This window comes from Protopterus annectens, chromosome 7.part0 (genome assembly GCF_019279795.1).
Source record: "Protopterus annectens isolate FY-2018-M chromosome 7.part0, PAN1.0, whole genome shotgun sequence".
Taxonomy (NCBI): domain Eukaryota; kingdom Metazoa; phylum Chordata; order Ceratodontiformes; family Protopteridae; genus Protopterus; species Protopterus annectens.
The window spans coordinates 1685813430-1685835992 of record NC_056739.1 but is presented as its reverse complement, the minus strand read 5'-3'; the positions used below and the strand labels follow the sequence as shown (position 1 = coordinate 1685835992).

The following is a 22563-nucleotide window of genomic DNA, read 5'->3' as shown; positions in this document are numbered from 1 at the left end:
GGTTCCTGGAAGAACATGCCAAGGCAGCAGGTTGAGATCTAGGTCCTTCTAAAGAGGGGGAGGGCAACCTGTCAGAAAGGATCCACAGTAGAATAACGAGTCCATAAAGAGAATGAGTCTCCTTTACCAGGTGGTGTTGGTTCCAAGGAAGTCTGTACAGAAAAGGCTTCAGATTCTTGGCTAATAGTGCCGATATCAGTTCTGACAAACTGATAAGACAGTCAAATCCTGTTATCAACTACAAAGGAAGGTTAACAGTTTCACTATTTTGGCACTCAGGACCTAGGGAGAGGTAGACGCCAAGAACTTTGCCTTATCTGAAGCTCTCGGAGGCAGCTGGACTTGGAAGGACAGATTTACTTTTAGATCTCACTTGCAAAGCTCCAGATATGGCCTCAAATGAGGCAGGAAGGCCAGAGATTCAGGATGCTATACCACCTCAGTATTCCTTGAGCTCTCCAAGGCCTTTGACAGTCTCTCACCCCTTACTATTTAACACACCAGTTTAGGCTTCTTGCACAACAGTAAAATGGTTTCAGAGCTACCTCAAGGATTGTAAGCAGGCAGTGAAATGGTCCAATGAACTTACCCTCTCCACAACCCTACTGGAGTCCATCAAGGCTCCATCCTAGGACCCCTACTCCAACAATTTCACAAAACCTTCACACTGCCTTGCACCCTGCGACCTCATTCAATACACCGATTCCACCATAATCTGTACTGCTCAATCACTACTAGAACCACTTTCAAAAACTCAGTCCTTTACTGCATTCAGATCCTGGCTAAGAAATGACCAACTCTCTTAATCCAAAGACGAAACTAGTACTCTTTCAACCCAAAAGCACCTTCCCCATCACTGATCATTTTTAACATTCTTGCATCCGACAACACTGCCATAGAAATAGTGCAGGAAGCCAAACATAGGATTTCATTGAAAACTTCCATTGATCCTCATACAGCAAAATATAAAACCTCAAACTGGGACTCTTATAGAAAGATTTCTTTACTGTAGCAATAACTACCCTTGTAAAATAATTTTTACTTCCCTCCCTTCTTTATAGTGCCCCTATCCTCCTAAGATGAACAGTGCTACAAAGTTGGTTTGCCACAAATTAAATCTCACACACCACTGTAAATCACTCCTAGAACTAAACCCGCTAAACCTCCACAACAAAACTTGCCTTTATTCAGCTATCCACCTTGCCTTTATTCAGCTATCCACCTTGCACAACCTTATTTTCAAGCCTACTGCCTGCCCTGCATCCACCTTGCACAACCTTATTTTCAAGCCTACTGCCTGCCCTGCAATAGCCAATCTAATCACACCTACACCAAGTCAATCCCTACGATCAGAACACAAGTCTCAACCCACAAGAAAACCAGGTAATTTTGTATTCATGGTCTCTACTTTGGAATTCACTACCTCTAGCTACCAGGTCAATGCCTGGCCAAAACCCTCAACAAAAAAAAAATCAAAAATACGTGGCTCTGCTACTACATAAAGCCTGCTTAATGCTCAGCTCTTGTTCTTCCACACTAGTCTCATCCTCAGTCTATCACATTTCAATTCCTCAGTCTGCAAGATCCTAAGGCTCCAACTCCTCCTCTGTTTTTATACCATATCCTCAAGCTACTGCTCAGGCTGTATTGCTTCTATTCTTAACTTTCTGCATCACTAACTTTCTGGCTGTTAATTTTCCCCAACCAAAACCAATATTCTATTTTTCATGTACTGTAACAGTACATGTCACATTGCATACTATTTTTTGGACACTACATCATGTATGGTGAGATATTGTTCTTTGAACTTATTTTTGCATAGCATTTCTAATGTTATTTATATTTTATTGGACTATATTGTATTTATATTGTACTGCATGCATCTTCTCCCCGGGCCTCTGCTGAAAACAGGTTCTGTAGACAGACCACCCCAGTAAACAAATGTCAAATCAACTTGTTCTTTCAACCAATGCTCTGTGGCTGAATGACAAACTGGGCCTCATTTGCAGGAGGATTGCTCTAACAGTATACACAAAGCGAGCAAGAATTTGAGTACAGGTATTTTAAGCCTGCACTTCCAGAATACCTGGGACAAAGGAAGAGTACTGATTAATTGCAAGAGGAGCTCCAATAGTGACAAAGATTGGATTTGTAGCACTAAGGAGCTACTGGCAAGGGATTACTACACTACTGGCAAGGGATGATTACACTGACATGTATTTATATTCCACCTAAAGCTGCTATAATGGATGGCACTGTGGTGCAGCGGTAGTGTTGTTGCCTCCAGCAAGAGGTTCTCCAGTTCGATTCTTGGCTGGGGTGCCTTGTGTGGAGTCTGCATGTCCTCCCTGCATTAGTGGGTTTCCTCCGGGTGCTCTGTTTCCTCCTACATTACAAAGACGTGTCTGGAGCATTTCTCCCTGGGCCTCCGCTGAAAATTGGCTTTCTTCAAAGTCGGACTTTTCCAGTTAACAAATGTTAAATAATGGAGCTTAAAACAATTGAGAAATAAAATCAGCTTTCAGCAAGGAACATGGGACCAGAGTTTGATTTGCAGCAGTGAAGATGTATCTAGGGGCTCAGAAGGGAAAGTTAACAAAGGATGGTAGACTTTTGAAGAAATTTTTGACCCGACCCAGTTTGGGTTCATGAAGGGCCAATCTGGTGGTCTGAACCTGACTGACTTCTTCGAATTAGTCTCCAGAGCTGTGGAGAGGGCAAGCTGGTCCACACAGCCTATCTGGATCTCGCCAAGGCCTTAGACACCATCCCCCACACTGGAATCCTAGATAAACTTACTAAGCTGGGAATAAATCCCTACGTCACTTGATGGGTTGCCAACTGGCTGACAGAACCCACACTAAAAGTAGAAAACGCCAAATCCAGCTCCAGACAAGTGGAGTACCTCCGGGTTCAGTCCTGGGACCACTCATTTGGCATCTACTTCTCAGAAGTAGATGCCAACACTAAGGGACTCTGGCTAACAAAGTTGAGATTACTGCAAACTGGGAGCCATTATTGAATCCCCAAATGTGGATATTCTACAAAAGGGCCTTACAGAAACAGATGCTTGGTGCCAGAGCCATGGGCTCAAGTTTAATGCCAAGAAATGTATAGTTATCCCCTTTAGGAAAAACCATGTACCCACGAATTACCACATAGGTGGCAGTACACTAAACACCAAAAGTGATGAGACTTTGGGACACAGGTGGACAGTGGTCTTGCCTTCGATAACCACATTGCCACAACAGTCAGGAAAATCACTAAGGGCTTTTCATCCAGAAAAAAGGAGGCAATTGTCCCACTGTACTCATCGCTCATTAGACCCAGTATAGAGTACAACACCCCATTTGTTATGTACCTCACAAGACATCTACAACACAGCTGGAAAGGCCGCAGAAATACCCCACCAAGACTCACAGGCCTAAAGCAGATACCCTAAGCAGACTGTAAAAAAAAAAAAAACCTTCAGCTATACCTTGTGGCATATTGTCTACTCAGAGGCGATCTCAGAGCAACATACAAAGCCATGTCAAACCCTGAGCTCCACTTAAAGAAATCCCAATCTCTCAGAGCCACATACTCCAGGATCTAAACCTAGTCATCACAATGAACAAAACATGCTGGAGGGACAGGTTCTTGACCCAGAGACTCCCTATACATGTCAAGCAGAGAGCCTCCTTGGCCCTCTTCAAAAGGAACCTTGACGATTGGATGGGAGATAGGAAATTCACCCCAGGGATCAGTCACCCTGTTAGACAGGGGTCCAGGAAGTAAATATTTTAGGAAGAAATATCCAGGGAATTGTTATGGCTAGGCTTGTATAGGCCCCTCGGGCCAATAGCCTAGTATCAACCTATGATGCCAAAATTGATAGATCTGGATCAATGTGGTTTTGTGAAGGGGAGGCAAATATTTATCAGAACATTGAAGATCCAGAGGGGGGGGACATACACCACTTTGTGGGGCATGATTCAGAGAAAGCATCTGACAAGAGTAAGTTGGGATTTTATGATCAGGGCAATGGAAGCATTTGCATTAAATATTGTACTGTTTATACGGAATGTGTATACTTGAATATTTATCTGACATGTTATTTGAAAAGACTGAATCAGTCCCAAGGATAATTACAAAAATGAAGTGTTTGTGCTCAACTGTTAGAACTTTTGCATTGTGAGACATGTGGTTTAACTTGTATAGCTTTGTCGATTCCTTTTCATTTTATTGTATATTTCTAGGACCTGATGGGTGGCTGCGGGGTACCTTCTGCACAGAGTCTGCATTGGTCATAGGTGAGTGTGTCCACAAGCGAGTGGTATGAATGAACTACTGTGGCAGCTGAAGTGACACCCCGACACCATGTATAAAATGGGAAAAAGGGGTAGAGGATGGACAGATTAGGAGGATATACAAGGGAGAGGTGATTGAATAGGAGGATAGATGAGGGATCAGAGGTGAATTAAAGTGGGCAAGGTACTCAATTTCTGCTCAAGCAAGGGAACCAGGCAGCGGTGTCCTCTTTCCCCCCTTTATTTGGATATTTAGAACCAATGGCAAAGTAAATAAGGGATTCAATTCAAGGATACAATTGGTATGGTAGTCAAGAAAAGCTGTCTATTTCCAGATATTTTAGACTGAACAAAAAACAAGGACATTACAGTGCTGATCATTTTAGAGAGTTTCAAATCTTTTCAGGATACAAGATTTAAGCTAAAACAAAGGCAAAACCAGTAAATTATGTGCCCCACATGAAATGTTTCAGCAATATCCATATTTATGGAGACAATAAAATGATTTTAGGAGTATGGATTTAAAAAGTGATTCTGTTGCGGCAGGTAAGGAAAAGTGAAGAGACTACACTATACAATGACTGAGAAACTGGAAGATCCTGTTATATGGCTAGTAAGATACAAGTAGTTAAATGATTTTAGTCCCTTTAGTCTTATACACAGCATACCTCTCTCCACTGTACACACCTTTGCAGAACGTCCAGATTTTTGCCTCATTTTTGGCTTGTCAAAATTGTGGTTTTCTAGCAAATCATTGGCAAGTTAGAGATTTGGACATAACATCTGAGTGACTTCATACCCTTCAGAAAATTCATGCCAATGCAAAACAGGTTATTCTATGAACTTTTTAAATATTGCTCTTGCAGACTTGGAAAGTGTCCCCATTTTTGGGTCTCTTCCCCATTTACAGCGTTCTTGCTTCAAGAGGTAGGATGCACAGGTCAGGTATGCTTTTATCAACTAGGAGAAACTGTGGATAACAATGAGAGCTTAAGGATTTTTATCTGGGAAGGGAAAATGGAACAAGTCAAGTGGAATAAGATTCTTCCAATAGAAGTTGGATTGGGATTACCCAATTTGAAGGGGTATTTCAGGGCTACACAGTTAAGGCTCCTATACATAGCACAAGCAGAAACCTATAATTCAAAGTAGAAAGGGATTATGAAACAGGGGAAGCTGAAGCAAGGAGAGACTGGGAATTTGGATGCAGATCCTTCAGAATAAAATCATACAGATTATAAATTATCAGAAAGTATTCCAAGAACTAAGCCAATACAGGAATAGAGGAAGGAGATTCTGCAACTAGGGACAGACAATAGGCAAGAGGGGGCTGAAATTTATTGGAGAAAACTGGCAAAGGGCCCAAGGTATTGGGAGCAAATAACTAGAAAGAGAAAAGGTAATAGAAAGGGACTGTTTGCAACTAAAGTGATATTTTGTATGTTCTTGCATTTATATAAATGAAAATTGCCTTGGTCATGTGGAAAATTTAAGATGTTGGAAAAATACCCCAGAATGTGCCAGCTGGCTCAAGACGCTTTGATTCTAGCACTGACTTCTTCATTTAGGAAGTCCCTTCTCAACCACCTTTCCCAGATGCTTAAAGCTGGGAACCTGTTCCACTAATTTCCATTTGTCTCAATGTTCAGCTTCTTTCGATTTCACTCATTTGTTGCCATTACAACTATCGTGTCTGTACTCCATTGAGCTGCATTCTGATCAAAATCCCTACTTTTCATCTCCCATCTTACTTTCTACCACTATGCATACTTCTCACACTCTCCAGAGCTTTCATGCAATGTGATAGGAGTCCGATACCTCTATACTAACCACAGTTGTGAATGTCCCCTTTATTTTTTTTTTTAAACATTGGCACTAGCATGCTTATTCTCCAGTCATCTGGGATACATCTCTCCATATTGCAGAGTAGCCAACTGCTTGACCATATCTGCTGTGACCTCATTTGAGCCTGCTGTTTCCTCAGACTTCATTTTCCTTAGTGCCGTTACTTTTCTAGGGTGTGCTCTTCATCACAGGCTGCATCTGGGGCAGTAAAAGCTTGTGGGTTTTTTCCCTCCATTCGGGAGCTGCTGAAAGTGGTCTTCCTTCTGCCTTTGACATCCTGAAGACTGGTCAACAGGTTTTTGCTGGCCTCCCTTATGAAGGGTGTCCGACTATCTTTGCCTTGCAACCTAATGGTTTTTTACCATCAGAGTTGCTCACCAGAAGTTGGTAGAGTGCTTCTGATGACTTGTTCTTTGCTACTGCAACTCCTCTTGCCTCTGTTAACCAACCAGTATTCCCTCCTAGCCTGGTCTGTCCCATCTTCCACTTTTTTCCTGCACTCCTTTTTGGACTTTTGCATTCCACCAGCTTTCCCTATGTATCTAATTTCCATACCTGGCTCAACTGCATATCACTTCTGTAGCCCTTACACATGTTGAGGTGCTGCCATTCAATGCCACCCATTTCCTCCTCTTAAGGTGTTAGAGCTCCCAAGTAATTCTTTGAACTGTTCTCTCCAGTCAACAGTCAGGTCGCCAGGTCTCAGTTGACCTTACAGCCTGACTACTGCTTGCAGCTAACTGGAAACCAGTTGTTTATGTTGTGGACCAACTGTTTCACTGGGAATAACTGGTGATTCTACCCCAATGTCCTTTTTTACTAGGAGGAAAGTCTACCACAGTTGCAGGTTGGCCACTCTTGTATGTGATCTTATGACTGTTTACCTGGGTGTTTGCTGCCTCCTTTATTCCTGTTGCTCAACCCATGTGGATCCAGGTAGTCATATCTGGTTCTGTCCAGATAAGTGCATTCAGACTACCCATTATCAATACCAATTCCTGTTGTCCTGCAACTACTGCCTGAATGCACTCTTCCTCACTGTCACAACCCTGCTGTGGGGCATAGGTGTCACCAATTCTGATGGCATCCCTCAGTCTTCTGAAGCCTCTCAGCACTCTTTAGTAGACTAGATTCCAAACCAACTGGCTTTGCTGCCCTGTCCTTCCACCTTGTCTCCTGAATACATACAATGTCCAGGTTCCTTCTTACCAACTCATCCACTTCCAAGCCTCATCCTGTCAGTGAACTTACATCAAGTGCAGTAATTCTTAGTGCTTGGCAGGTTGGTTTAATGTCCAGCTTTTGCTCAGTTACACCTGGTAACCCCAGCTGGGCAACTGGACACTAGCCAGCAGCTTATTGTCCCAAGGCCAATAGAAGCATATACTCCTTCCACCTTTAGCATGGATCCCTGGGCCCAAGTCTGAGCAGGCTTGGCCCTCAACTCGCTTCTCACCAGCAAATACCCAAGCCCATTTTGCCAGTCTACACGACCAGATCACCTAGAGCCATATTTGTACGCTAGTAGCTAAGCCCTGCTATGACAGTCTGATCAGTATCTTGAGGATACTGCACACCACAGTAGATGCCCCCAAAGCAGTCGGTCAATACAAGTTCTTGCTACATGGCACCATCTAGAATCTGTGCTTCTGCTCACAACTCAATTCTTAGTTTGAGATGGAAACACTCAGCACATTGGAGGTGGGAGAAACACCAGAAACAAAGGGAGAACATGTAAACTTCTCAACGGGCTTTGTTTGGGAGCCAGGTTCAAACCTTGTACTTTCGTGCATGGGAGGTGAAGATCTTAGCCATTATGGCAACTGGTCTCAAATAAGCTACCAGAAGACATTCCTTACTTTTTCACTTGGAATTTCACTCAAGCAAACTACTGCAAGTTTGAAAGGTTCTGAAAACATGACTGAGTTTAGATAAGAGGGTCAAGAAGAGACTGAAGTCTGCTAAATGAAAGACAGTACACTGTCAAGTTAATAGCAAGTGTAAAACTGACAAGTCTATGATACTAGGTGTCATATTCCAGCAGACAAGCTTAATAGGAAAGACTGTGCAGACATCAGTAGCCAAGTGGGTATTAATAGGTTTCTTTGATGCAGTATCCTGGAAAGTTTGCACCCAATTACTGGTGAATTGGTCATATGAGGAAGATGTAGCCTAGGTGGTAGTAGTAACATGGACAAAAGCAGAAAATGTTAAAAATACTGAAGGTGAACTGTGTTGAACCCAGTTAGAATAGTAAGGTGGTGTTTCTATGAGACTAAGCCAGTAGTTTATGAGTCAAGAGTACTTGGATAAGTGTTTAGAAAAAAAAGGAACCATTGGTAAACTGTAGAGATAACAAATAAATTAAAGACTTTAAATTTCATGATAAAATTCTGTTATCCAACTATTGGCAAGAGAAAATTTTAGTGACAGACAAAAGTAATATGTTAAAAGCAATTGACCTGACTATCAAATCTACTTCTCTTCAAAAATTGATGTATACCCAGTTGATGATATGGAATAATGCATATTATACACTCCTTACCCTACATAAATTTAATGCTAAAAACTCTCCAACCTGTCCATACTGTAAAAATCAACCAGCTGGTCCTCATATGTTCTGGAGCTGTAAATGCATATAAGCTTTGGAATTCCCTTAAGATTCAACTTCAGAAGATGGGTTACCAAAGTAAAACGTTGTCATGGAAATTTACGATTTTACATATTCCTCAGAAAGAACTCCCTAGATCACAAAGTACCATATATATTAATATTTTTCTGTTAATGAAACTTTATAGCCACTAATTGGTTAGACCCATCTAAAACATCTTGGGAAAACTTTAGAGTTTTGGCAACAAGGCATATATTAGCTCATAATTAAGTCTGAATAATAAAAACAATAACCCAAAAATTTGGGAACAGATATTAGCATAATACTTACATTTATATACTTGCTTGGAGAGAATTTTGTATTTAAACTGTATATTACAGGAAATGTTAACTACTTTTTTTTTTTCTCTATTTTAAATGTTTTACAAGGAAGCATTCTTGTAAATACTGTATATTTGTTTGGTGTGATAGTTAGTGATATTAGTTAGTAATCCTTTGTTTTGTATTTTTTCTTTTAAAGTTGTGTGTTTGTTCTTGTGTATGAAAATAAAATAATAAAGATTTATTATGGAACTGTAGAGATGAGAAGTTCCAGAATGTCAACAAGTTTAAATGCTATATAAATATGACAGTGTCAAGTTTGGCAGACCCCACCTAACTTCGTTTTGGGGTCTAACCCTACAGACCTCAAATACATTTAGGCATTACTTTGCCCATGTACACATGAATGCACCATGCAAATCTTCTAAATCACGACCAGAAGAGACTTTTAGCTGTAATGTTACATTACAACAATCCTATGCACCACAGATTGGTTCATTGCAATGCTGAGTAAACAAACTATTTGCAGTTTCAGTCACACATACCACAGATTACAACATTGCCAGGATGCCACTGTAGACCCAGGCCATACAGACTGCAGGTCAGGAACCCACAATACTAGCTTCTAGTCAGAGAAGTAAGATGACAACTTTAAACAAATGCTTTTGTGCAGGGTGTTATGCACCCCCTACGTGCATGGCAAGTGCCCTTCCAAGAATTTATATATACACCAATTGCTCAATATTGGGGGGGGGGGGGGGGGATAGTCTTGAACAATTGTTAGCGTCACTTGCAGGAGTGAGCATGTGATTTGATATTGTGGATTAAGACTAGACAGGGAAACTACTACCACCATGCATGAAACAGTAACCTAGATTTATAGAATAGTGTGCTCACATTCCCACTGTGGTTCAGTGTTTGCTCTTTACCAAAGGTCTTCTTACTAGAGTTTCAGGAATTTACTTCAAACCTGTTGTCTTAGCCTCCCCAATGATTTATCTTTTAATGCATCAGTACTCAAATATGCCTACAACTTACTCTGTAGCTCATTCGGGAGATCTACAGGGAATGGACACTTGTAACATTCACACATCCTCCAGGCTTCTCCACTGGGGAAGTGGATGTACAATGCAAATCCAAATCATATATAAAAATGCTGCTTAACTAAAAAAAAATGCAGGAATAGTAGTGATGTCAAATGCCCAACATTTTGCTGCCCTTTACACATTGCCAGAGGACAAAGGCTAGATAATGCCACAGCACAATGAAAGCCATACTTTAACTTTATACCCTCATCCTTCTCATATCAATACCAAATCCAGTTAAGCAGGTCCTAAAGCCAAGTTAGTAATTTGACAACCAACAGGGTACACGGATAGGGCACACTGTTCTGCACACCATGGCAGCTGTAGCATTACACAGCATTAGATTTGGTGACATCCTGTCACTGAGCTGGCACATGTACACATTGCTTCTAGAAGGCAGTGTGATTGAAGAGCTCCTAGAAACTGAAACACACTTCACTTTGTCAGCATGTAACAAGTAGAAATGAATGCGTTAAAAAAAGTTGATATTACAGAAACATTCATGGTGAGAGAATTATCTAGCTGTTGCTCATGAATTCTCTAACAAGGTAGTGTCAAAAACTTCTCTTCCACTGAGTGAAGGAGGTGGGTGTAAACTCTTGTGCCACTTCTACATATGCTGAAGACACTTAAAAGGTACTTTTAGCGTTGAGAAAAATAAAGGTCTGGGAGAAATTATTGCAAGCCCAAAAGAACTCACCATTTATGCGCCATTTACAAAGACACTGGATCCCACTGAAATTATAAATGCTTACCTTATGTAGAAAGAATCACAGAACTCCCCCTCCCAAAACGAGCAAAGCTAGCCCATCTCCAACTAGAAACTGGCCAGGGAATGGAAAAGCAATAGGGAATCCCAGGCAGAAATGAATGGTCCATAAAATTTTGGCATAGCCCCGAATGCCCTGGATCTTACCCTTCAAATACGTAAACTGGGGGACAGGAGGATACCCTCACAATATAATTAAAGTATATTTTACAACCAACACTCACTACATTCCAGCAAATACTTCATAGATGCTACTCACCCATTCAGACTTCACAGGTATGGACCCATTTTAACACTCAGGTACTGGACCACACATATAATACCCCTTAACAGAAGCTTTAAATACACACCAGTACTGAAAATGTTATACCACTTCAGACCATCTTAAAATGGTTACATCACTGAATACTGTGCAGTAGTCACGTCAAGATTGCTCAAGAGCTTGTGTACCCCCTCAAACACATGGCTGGATTGCACATTGCTTGGAAATCCAGGAAGGTGAAATCCAGATTCTGTACAGAGAAGCCATCTGTATACTTTAGATGCTCCCCATTATACTTTTCCAAAAAGGGTCTACCAGCACAGCATTAAGGTTGGGTATCCTTCAACATGGCATGTGAAGCAAACATTTCCAACCCTGCTTCCAAACAATGCACTACCCAAATTTTAGATTACAATGCATCCTTAAACTAAGTTACATATGCTCACATTTGTCTTTCTCCCAATCATTTCAGGATTTTTCTTGCAATATTGTAAGGTCTATTTTTCAGAAGAAAACGTACTGTCTGCTGCTGGGGGAGCTACAATCTTAAAGCTTGTGTACAATTACAAAAGTTCTGGCTAAATTCCCTGCCTCTCCATATTACAGGTCCTAAAGTATATAATATTTCATAAAGCACACTGCTAGACCACAGCAGGGCTAGCCACCCAGCAGTGTAAGCATTGGCCCTAGATTGTCAGTGTTGAAGTGACACCCTAACCCCATGTGCAAAAATGGGAAAAAGTTGTGGATGGAAAGCACAGTAAAAAACACCAGTATGCATTTCTGACCCACTACTAAATGCAGGAAACAAACCTGCCCATTAATCTTGAGCAATTAAGGGTCATTCCTGCAGGCCCCAATTTGAAAATGGCACCTGCTTTTTCTTTGGCCAATTAAGGGCCACTGTAAAAAAAACAAAAATAAAACAGACTGCTTTGTAAACAAGGAGTTAACTGCCAAGGCATTAATTATGGACCTAGAAAGGACACTGTTGAATTCACATGCAATTCTGCCACACTGAGAAAACAAACTCCCTGTCAACAAGAGCTCCTTAGTATATTCAAGGAACACATTACTAGAAACAAACATGTGCTGTTCCCATTAGGGGTTGCCACAGCAGATCTGTTTCCATTTCTTCCGATCCTCTGCATCTTGCTCGGTCACACCAACCACCTGCATGTCCTTTCACCACATCCATAAGCCTTATCTTAGGCCTCCCTCTTTTCCTGTTACCTGGTAGCTTCATCCTTAGCATCTTTTTCCCCAATATACTCAGCACCCTTCCTCAGCACATGTCCAAACTAATGTAATCTTGCCTCTCTGGCTTAGTCTGCAAACCTTCAAACCTGGGCTGACCCTCCAATATACTTAGTCCTGATCCTGTCCACCCTAGTCACACCCAGTGCAAATCTTAACATCTTTAACTCTGCCATATCCAGCTCTAACTCCTGGCTTTTTGTCAATGCCACTGTCTCCAACCCATATAACAGCTGGTCTCACTACCCTCTTTTAGACCTCCCCTTTCACTCTTACTGGTACTAGTCTGTCACAAATCACTCCTAACACGATTCTCCACCCACTCCATCCTGCCTGGACTCTTCTCTTCCACACTCACCATTACTCTGAACTATTGATCCCAAGTATTTAAACTCCACCACCTCTACTCCTTGCATCCTCACCATTCCTCTATCCTCCCTCTCATTCACACACACATTCTGTCTTAGTCCTGCTGACCTTCATTCCTCTTCTCTCTAAAGCACATCTCCATCTCTCCAGGGTCTCCCTACTCCCACTACAGATCACAATGTCATCTGCAAACATCATAGTCCACGGGGACTCCTGTCTGATCTCGTCTGTCAACCAGTCCATCACCATTGCAAACAAGAAAGGGCTCAGAGCTGAGCCTTGATGTAATTCCACCTCCACCTTAAAACGCATCTGTCACTCCCACCAGACCTCACCCGTCACTATTCTCGTACATATCCTGTACCACTCTTACATACTTCTGACACTCCCGACTTCCTCATACAATACCACAACTCTAGGCACCCAGTTATATGCTTTCTCCAAGTCCACAAAGACACAATGCAACTCCTTCCGACCTTCTCTGTACTTCACTCTGAGCAAATGTTGCATTTGTAGTGCTCTTTCGCAGCATGAAACCATACTGCTGATCATTAATCATGCCCCTTCTTAACCTAGTTTCCACTCTACAATAACCATGCTGTGACTGATCAATTTAATCCCTCTGTAGTTACTACAGCTCTGCACATCACCCTTACTCTCGGTACCAAACACTGTCTCCATTCCTCAGGCATCCTCTCACTTTCCAAAATTTCATTAAAAATCTGGTTAAAACCCACTGCCATTTCACCTAAACACCTCCATGCTTCCACAGGTATGTCATCCGGACCAACAGCCTTTCCATTCTTCATCCTCTTTATAGCCATCCTTACTTACTCCTTGCCAATCCATTGCACTTCATGATTCACTATCCCCACATCATCCAACCTTCTTCTCCCTCATTCTCTTCATTCATCAACCCCTCAGAAGTACTCATCTGCTCAACATACTCCTTGCTTGTAAGTATGTTTTACTCATTATCCTTTAATCACCTTTACCTGCTGCACATCTTACCTATCTCGGTCCCTCTGTCTAGCCAATTGGTACAGGTCCTTTTTTCTCCCGCCTTATTGTCCAACCTTTCATACAACTCTTCATATGCTTAGCCACCTCTTTGCCATGCACCTCATCTCCTTATACTCCTTTCTACATTCTTCATCTCTGACAATCCCACTTCTTTGCCAACCTCTTTCTCTGTATACTCTCCTGTACTTCCTCATTCCACCACCAGGTCTCCTTGTCATCCTTCCTCTGTCCAGATGTCATACCAAGCACCTTTCTAGCAGTCTCACTTACTAGCTCTGCTGTAGTTACCCAGCTATTTGGCAACTCTTCAGTGCCAGTCTTAACTTCCCTGAAAACCATCTTACAATTCCCCTTTTTCAATTTTCACCATTTGATCCTTGGTGCTGCCCTCACTCCTCCTCTTGACCAGTCATCTTACAAATCATCCTATGCTGCCTAACTACACTTTTCCCTGGTCACCACTTTACAGTCTCCAATCTCCTTCAAACTGGCCCTCCTACACAAGATATAATCCACCTGTGTGCATCTTCCTCCACTCCTGTATGTCACCCTATGCTCCTCCCTCTTGTTAAAATACGTATTCACCACAGCCATGTCCATCCTTTTCGCAAAATCCACCATCTGACCTTCTGCATTCCTTTAACACAATACCTACCCATCACTTCCTCATACCCTCGGTTCCCCTCACCAACATGCCCATTGAAATCTGCTACAATCACAACTCTCTCTTGGGTACAGTCATCACCATTTCATCCAACTCACTCCAAATTGTTTCTCTCATCCATCACACACCCAGCTTGTGGAGCATATGCACTAACATTCATTACACCATCAATTTCCAGCTTCATAAACATCACTATCAGACACTTCACCTACAAAACACTCTTGGCATACTGTTCCTTCAGAATAACTCCTACGCCATTTCTTCTCCCATCCACACCATAAAACAATTTTAACCCACCTCCGATACGCCTAGCCTTACTCCCCTTCCATCTGGTCTCTTGCACACAAAATCTACCAACCTTCCTTCTGTCCATCATAACAGCTAGCTCTCTCCCTATACCAGTCATACTGCCAACATTCAAAGTTCCGACCCTCACTACTACAGTCCTAGCCTTTCTCCTCTTCCTGCCTTCGGCCATGCCTTCCATCTCCTCTTTTTCAGCCAACAGTAGCCCAATTTCCACCAGCACCCTGTTGGCCAACAGTACTGGTGGCGGTTGTTAACCTGGGCCTTGACCAATCCAGTATGTAAATATTTACTGGTGTCCGCATGAATGATTTGGCTAAGTTTTACACCAGATGCCCTTCCTGACAACCCTCCCCATTTATCCGGGCTTGGGTGTAGAAGTATAGGTTGACAGGACTAAAACATTTGCTCTAAATAAAACTTCATATTCCACTTTTGAAATGAGCCATCTTGCTCTTAAGTACTTTTGACAACAGTTTAGCAATCACCAAGAAAAAGTGATAAAACCTGGAAGAAAGATGCTTTAATTTTTAATGAAAAGCATTCTCCCACTTACAAATTAAGTTGACACTGGACAAAGTCTACAGCTACACAAATTAAAATCTTACTGACTATTCATCCTCAGATATCAAAGGTATCTCCTCCCCTTCCAAGTCAAGTGACTAGAGTAAATGCTGTATTATCATTCTTAGCACACTAGTTGCTTTCAGTGGTAACCCCTCTTCTTGCTGTGTTAACTTAAATGTAGCAGGACTTCTAGTATCTTTCCCCTCATGGTCCAGCTCATTTTTAGGCATGCTAAATTCTGGAATTTATACAAAATTAAACTAGCAAAAAATACCTGTGGACTCCAAATGCTTATTTTTTTTCACTCCTTACTAGTGAAAGGAGAAAAATTGCATGTACGTTTACTGCAGAAAGCTATTGTTGCACAGAGAAAACATACAATGCAAGGGATTATAGAAACATTTCTTACCTTGGATGAACTGCTGAGCCAGCCAGAGCAAATATTCTCCTTAAAAGCCATTCTGCAGAATAAAGGATAAATATACATTACTATATCTGGGCAACCATAAGACAGACTTCTATACTTGTACAGTACAGTGCCTCACACCTTACCTATTTGGACCAATGTACTTAAAAGAAACCTTACTAACCTGTAGAGCTAACAATTGCTGTGGAGAATAACGGCCTGGTTTAGCTTTCCACAACAATCAGCCCCTCCCATTTACCCATGTCCCTCAGCTCTTCAAATCCAAGAGGCCTAAAGACACCTAAACACAAGCTTCCAAACAGGACATACGTCACATCTGCTAAACGGGGGGGGGAATTGAGAAAGCTAATACAGATCTATTAGGCTTACTGGGGGGGGGGGGGTAAAAGCCTGGAAAGTCTACCCCAAAGTTTAATTTTTTTTTTAGATTCCAAAAGGAGATGCTGCTTGCAGTTTGTATTTTCTGACAAAAACATCTAGCTTGTATAACAAGGTGATTCCACTGTACTTTGAGACCAGTACTGGGTGTGGAGCATTAGGAGACTTGGCACCACAAATCCCAGCACACAAAGGCAGAAAGCAGCAAAGATAATAGTATTTGCATAACTGTGGTTTTGATAAACCTTGCCCACAGACAGGAAAATTCATCAGGTTGCAGTGTTCAGAGGGCAGTCTGAACACAGACACTAATCAGAGAGTGAGATTCACGGTTATTCAAGGACCTGATAAAGCTTGAGTAGCTGAGTCATAGGAAGCAGACAGCTCTGGCTACAGCCATCCAAATAAAGACCCTAGAACCTTAGAGTCAGAGTGCTGCCATGACTACACATATGCAGTTTAACACCTTGGGAGTGTTAGCAAAACTAAATGGCAGTGCCTTGAACCTAAAAGGACTACCTCCTATTCAGAAAGGAAGTCCTCTTCAGAATCCTTGATGTGCAGGTAAGCATCCTGAAAGTCCAAGCATTTTCAATTTTCTTTGGAGAAAGAAGGATGGTGGATGGACATCATTAAGTCCATCGGAAAAAGGCTCCTTTACAATGTACTGGTTTAGGCTGCTCAAATTGGAGGATAGCCCCAAGTCTTTCCCCACCCCTTTCTGCTTAATACTTTCTTGTTGTACTAGTACCAGAGTCCATTGCTGGGGTACCAGCTCTGCATTCCACCCTTGGACTCGCACCTGGGCTGGTTCCAGTGTAGATATGAAAGGCACCCTGTGGGGAGAGGTAATGGCATGCCAGCAGCTGCTTCTGCTGGGTATGAAGAGTCCCCAATTATCCTACAGATATACAATTATAAGCGCACACAAACAATTACCTACCCTCATCCTTTCCACCTGCATTTTAGTTTGTTTTTCTATGCTTATTGCTGGACGTCTTATGGTAAAGAGCATGCATTTTAATATTAGAATCCAGAACAGATCACATAGCAGATGCATCAATCGTCAGTAGTAATGATTCATAGCACAGTAGAAAATGGTGTTGAGACTTAGTAAAATGTATTATAATATGTACAAGGGATGGGGGATATGTATAAAGTTACAGTACTCCGAATGTGGTTTTATTCCATCAAGACAGACATGTTTTACTGCAAGACTTTGAAACAACTGAGCAAAGATAGTTCTTGTCAGGGACAGAAACAGCATGTGAAAAATGCCTGATAAGTGAAGGTGTCCATTCATCAGAAAACTTGCAGTCGTTGTCCAATCATGGAAAATGATGGAGGGAATGCTTTACAGCATCAGATGGGGGAATGAGAAAGGCAAGGAATACAGAAAAGGTTAGTGCGTGTATTTCATTTCTAATATGCTTTCATAAGATATTCAGCACATTCAATCTGTTTATTTGCTTCCTAATACTAGCACTCCGACATGGCAAGAAATGTACAAGATTTGTTCTGCTGAGAAAGCTCCATCGTATAATTCTGAACTCGTGCAAACATGGAACTGCTCAGAATTTGGCATTCTTAGCCAGAGATCTGAAGTACATCTAACAGAACTCATGGCATCCATTGAAATCTTCAATAAGTAGAAAGTAAGCCTTTTTTGCACTTGTGTACTGTATTTTACTGACCTGTTTGCTTCATTTTATACTGTTTGTGCTGTTGTGACAGATTCATTCTGTGCTTGTATATTTTGCTTCATCTACCTTAAATAGCACAGGCTGGATTCAAGCTTGCTGAATCTAGAGAATGTTTTGGTATCACAAGCACTAAAACCAGCCATCTCATATTAAGAGGGCCCCCTGCACCCTTGCGGCAGAAATGTGTGGCCCAGGATCCATAAGAGTTAGAGATTGCTGGAATAAAGGGTCTGAGGGGGATCTTCCATTGGTAGATTGTGTTAGAGGTCTTTAAAACAGTGTTTAAAGCACCGCGTCTGCACTTAACTGTGCACCATGCAATGGGGGTTAACAGTGCCTCAAATGCAAAGACCTAGAATCACATCTTCCCCCAAAACACCACTCAGTGAAACCCTCTCAGCTAAGCAGTCTGGACACCCCACTTTCTTCGCTAACCCTATATAACGAGACCCTTGCTAATCCCAGAGCAATAGCTGAACTTTTGTCCTCCCACAAACCAGGAATTCCTGCTGCTATGGAGTCAGTTTTTTTTAACATTTCTCCAGGCAGCCATAGACATGGGCATCCAGAGGCAATGTAGCAATTATCTAATGTATACTAACAACCACCTGCTCCTAAAGCAAATATAGCATGTGACAGATGTCACTACCATAAAACTTGAATCAGTCCTCTCAACAAAAGATCAAAGAGGTGGTCAGCTCACACATCTCTCCTCTTACACAAGAGGAAGTCAAGACAGACCCACATGTGAAGGTACTCACCAAGAGCTTACCAAAAGGGGAGACTTCCCAAACACAAACAACCCTCACATACTTATACAGAATCCACCAGTACACAACATATACAGTCTCTCAAAGCCCCTAAGGCAACACTTCAAAACCAAACTTCATAGTTATAGGAGACTCAATAGTGAAACATGTCCTTCTCACCAGGCTGGACAAGTTCATGGTAAGCTACCTATCAGGTGCCAGGATCCACCAAGTCGCACGTACTAGTCACTTGGCAGCAATTACAACTATGATTGTCACAGTACATGGACTGAATGACTTGATACGTACCTCTCTACTATATAAAGACAGGCATGACAGAGCTCTCAGACTGTGCCAGGCAGGTACGTCCCTAGCCTTAAGCAGCATTCTACTTCCACCTAGATGTAGACCTTACAAACATGATTGAGTTTAACAATTGGCTTGGCTTCTGGTGTCACTCCAAGGGGATCCAGTATCTCTCAGCCTGAGAAAATTGGTCAATAGGCCTTTATGCTTCGCCGGAGATCTCCATCCATCTCAAGGCTTTAGGATACTGGCAGAGACACTTAAAGGCTTTATGGGGAGGCAATGTCAATGCAACGAAACTTCAGACTTAGAATACTAAGACAACTCAAGGTCATGCTGCTTAGTGGTAGGAGCATAAACAGCAAGCTGCACTCTTCACCTTGAAGAATGAGGTCTGTGCAGTCACTGAAACTTCATTTAAGGCTGTAGAGAATACCCCCACTGTACAGGGCTACAATGTCTTCCACTCAGACTTCAAAATGATAAGAACCAAAGGTGGAGGTGTATCCATTTTCATTAACTCCAAATACAACTTATGACTGGTAAAGCAGTTAAACTCTCTTGAGCTACTCCAGGTCCAAACTATAGACAAAACACCCCACAACATCATAGCTACAGGTCCCCCACCATGAACCAATATAATCACCTCCTACCTGGACTTGGTTGAATCACTCAGTATACAGCCAAACACCATGGTCATGGGAGACTTCAACTACCCACTGATTACTCGTGTAAGACACTCAGTCAAACAACTGCACTGAGGTTTCTGGACCAACTCAAATGCACTGGAACAATTTGTCAGCACCCAACAAGGGGCTCAAATGTCCTAGACCTAGTACTTGCCAACATGGGAGGGCTACTGCACTACCCCAGTGTGCTGCCCTCCCTGGTCAAATTACACCACAAATCTGTCTTTGAAGTAAATAGACCAGACACCCCCAACAAGAGCAAAAAATAAGTTTCTCCAAAGCAAACTGACCTCCTAAGCAATGGTAAAAATGGTTTCAAAGCCCCTGCTAACAAAGACTATGACAACTCCTACATGGAGAAGTACACAAATGCCTTATATAGACACTTAAGCACATGTATTGACTTGGCAGTACCTGACTGGACTAAAACCAGGTCCTCGCGCAAAAAGTCACCCTGGTAGACTGCAAGTATAAATAAAGATACAGAACAAAAGAAAAACTGATATCAAAACAATAATGAATGTACTCCGCAATGAAGACTACCCCTACACTGCCTAAACATGCAAATCAGAAACTTTGTAAAGTCCTCTAAAGCAAGTTAGACCCCCCAACTAAAGGGAATAACACATTCTTTAGCCAAGTCTTAAACATTAAAGGGAATACCCAACTGTATGCCACTTATAATGGATGGCCCCACTCTCACAGAACTTAAACAGTGAACCCCTTGCACAAAGGGGGTCCATCAACCGACCCTGGGAATTAGACCCATTACGCTGACTAGCCTCATCTGCAAGGCCATGGAAAGGATGATGGACCTTATCAACCAAGCCATAGGCAACCTTCAAACTCTGACCCAACCCAGTTTGGTCAAGGGCAGATCTTGCTTACTAAACCTGAACTTCTTTGAGAAAGCCACCAAAGCCCTGGATGAGGGCAAAGCAGCACACCACCTGCCTTGATTTAGCGAAGGCCTTTGATATTTCCCCACTTTGGGACCATTCAGAAACTTTCCTAGCTGAGTATCAACCCATTACTAGATAAGTAGCAAGGAAAGCCTTGTACATTGCCCATCTTATAAACAAGGGCATCACATCCAAGACCAGGGAGGTCATTATTCTGTTGTACTCGGCCCTTAGACTACTGATTGAATACAATGCTCCTTTCTGGATGTACCTCACCAGACACCTGCAGTAGCTGGAGATACCACAGAGGTTTCTAAGAATTCAGGTCCTTAGAGATATGACCTACATGAAAAGACAAACCCCACCTCTGTACTCTGCACCTTACAGGATGCAGACAGGCTACCTGTACCTGACCTACAGAGCAGTGCCTTGACCCTGCCCCGATGGAAATGCTGCATATCCGCAAATTAAATGGGACAAGAGTCACTCGCTCTAGAGATCTCACCCTGGCCTGCAACATTAACAGAACTTGCACAAGACACATACCTCCCAGAGGTTGCTGCTTCTCTGGAATAAGCAGTCACTTCATGTGAAGTAGAGTTCCTCAATGACCATATTTTAAGTGCAACCTTGACAACAGAGTGGGAAACCACAAATTCAACCCCAGGGGTGACACCCATGCACTGAGGCACTCTGCTGATCATATTGTTCTGCAAGCAATGACCATCTAACTATGGTCAACTAGGGTACACTGTGTTTTACATGGCTAAGCTTGTAAAGGCCCTCAGGCCATTCAACCTTAACCTAGTAATCAAATGGTTCCAATCTTACTTGCAGGGCAGACAACAAGCAGTATTATGGAAAGACAATCTATCCTCCCAACTACCAATCACCCTTGGCGTCCTCCAAGGGTCCATATTAGGCCCCCTCCTTTCCTCAATATTCATTAATGACCTACCCAAAATCATCCCTGAAGCAACCTGTATTCAGTATGCAGATGACTCTACCCTAATCTGTTCTGCCACCACCCCCCCTCAGACCTACAATCTCTATCCCAAAGCACATTCAACAAAGTAGAGATCTGGTTCAATAATCACCGTCTCCTATTGAATCCCAACAAAACCAAACTACTACTTCTCTCCCCTACCCGAAAAACCTCATCACCAAATATTACAATCATCCAATGGCACCATAATCTCTCCAGATCCATCTACAAAACTTCTAGGTGCAATAATAGATAACCTTACATTTGACACTCATATCGATAAAGCCATCAAAACAGTTAAAAAAAAAAAAAAAAAAAAAAGAGAGATAGGCTCCCTATATACAATTAAACCATTTCTAACTCCACCGGCCAGAACAGCCATAGCTAGAACACACCTTCTCAACCCTTCTCTATGCCTCTGCCATTTTCCTAAACCTACGGAAAGCTAACCTAAACAAATTAGCTAGCTGCTACAATATAGCTAGATTCGCCCCAGCATACAGAACCCATCACTGTCAATCTTCAAACATTGGACTAGCTAGAGCTACCCAATCAACTCCAGTACAACCAACTCAGTTATTCATAAAATCCTCTACCAACCTAACAGTACACCCATTCTGGCAAATATCACCCACTACTGCAACCTACCATCTCTCCACTCATCTAACAAGATGCAAGTTCAATCTGCCAAAGCCAACAACTCCGCTGCAAAATCACTTCTCTCCAACTCAGCTGGTAAGAAATGGAACGCACTTCCCCAGACCTTACCACTATAGCCTCTTTACCCCAATTCAAAACATCCCTAAAGAGTCACCTAAACAAGCATTGGCTATGTTCATGTCTAGACCCAGGCTAACTCTACTTGCATGCAATTCTTGAAGGCAAATCATGCAATTTGGAATAAACGTACCTAAACCCTCCCTAATTATAACTACTCTATAACCTTCAGAACAGTCACTAAATCCTACCAAACTTCCTATACACATCTTTAGAATGTTGTGTTTCTAACTCCCTACACTGTCTGTACCTCCTCTTGCGTATCCTATCATCCTAGCTT

At 42.1% G+C, this 22563-nt stretch overlaps 1 protein-coding gene across 1 annotated transcript in view; it reads right to left on the bottom strand.

The window, feature by feature from the left end:
- The window catches only part of LOC122806185 (aurora kinase C-like), a 323495-nt gene that overhangs the window by 245191 nt on the left and 55741 nt on the right, over positions 1 to 22563 (bottom strand). Inside the window, exon 2 of the mRNA XM_044076418.1 lies at positions 15777 to 15828. Coding sequence (XP_043932353.1) covers positions 15777 to 15827 — 51 coding nt within the window. The 5' untranslated portion in view covers position 15828. The remainder of the gene's footprint in view (positions 1 to 15776; positions 15829 to 22563) is intronic.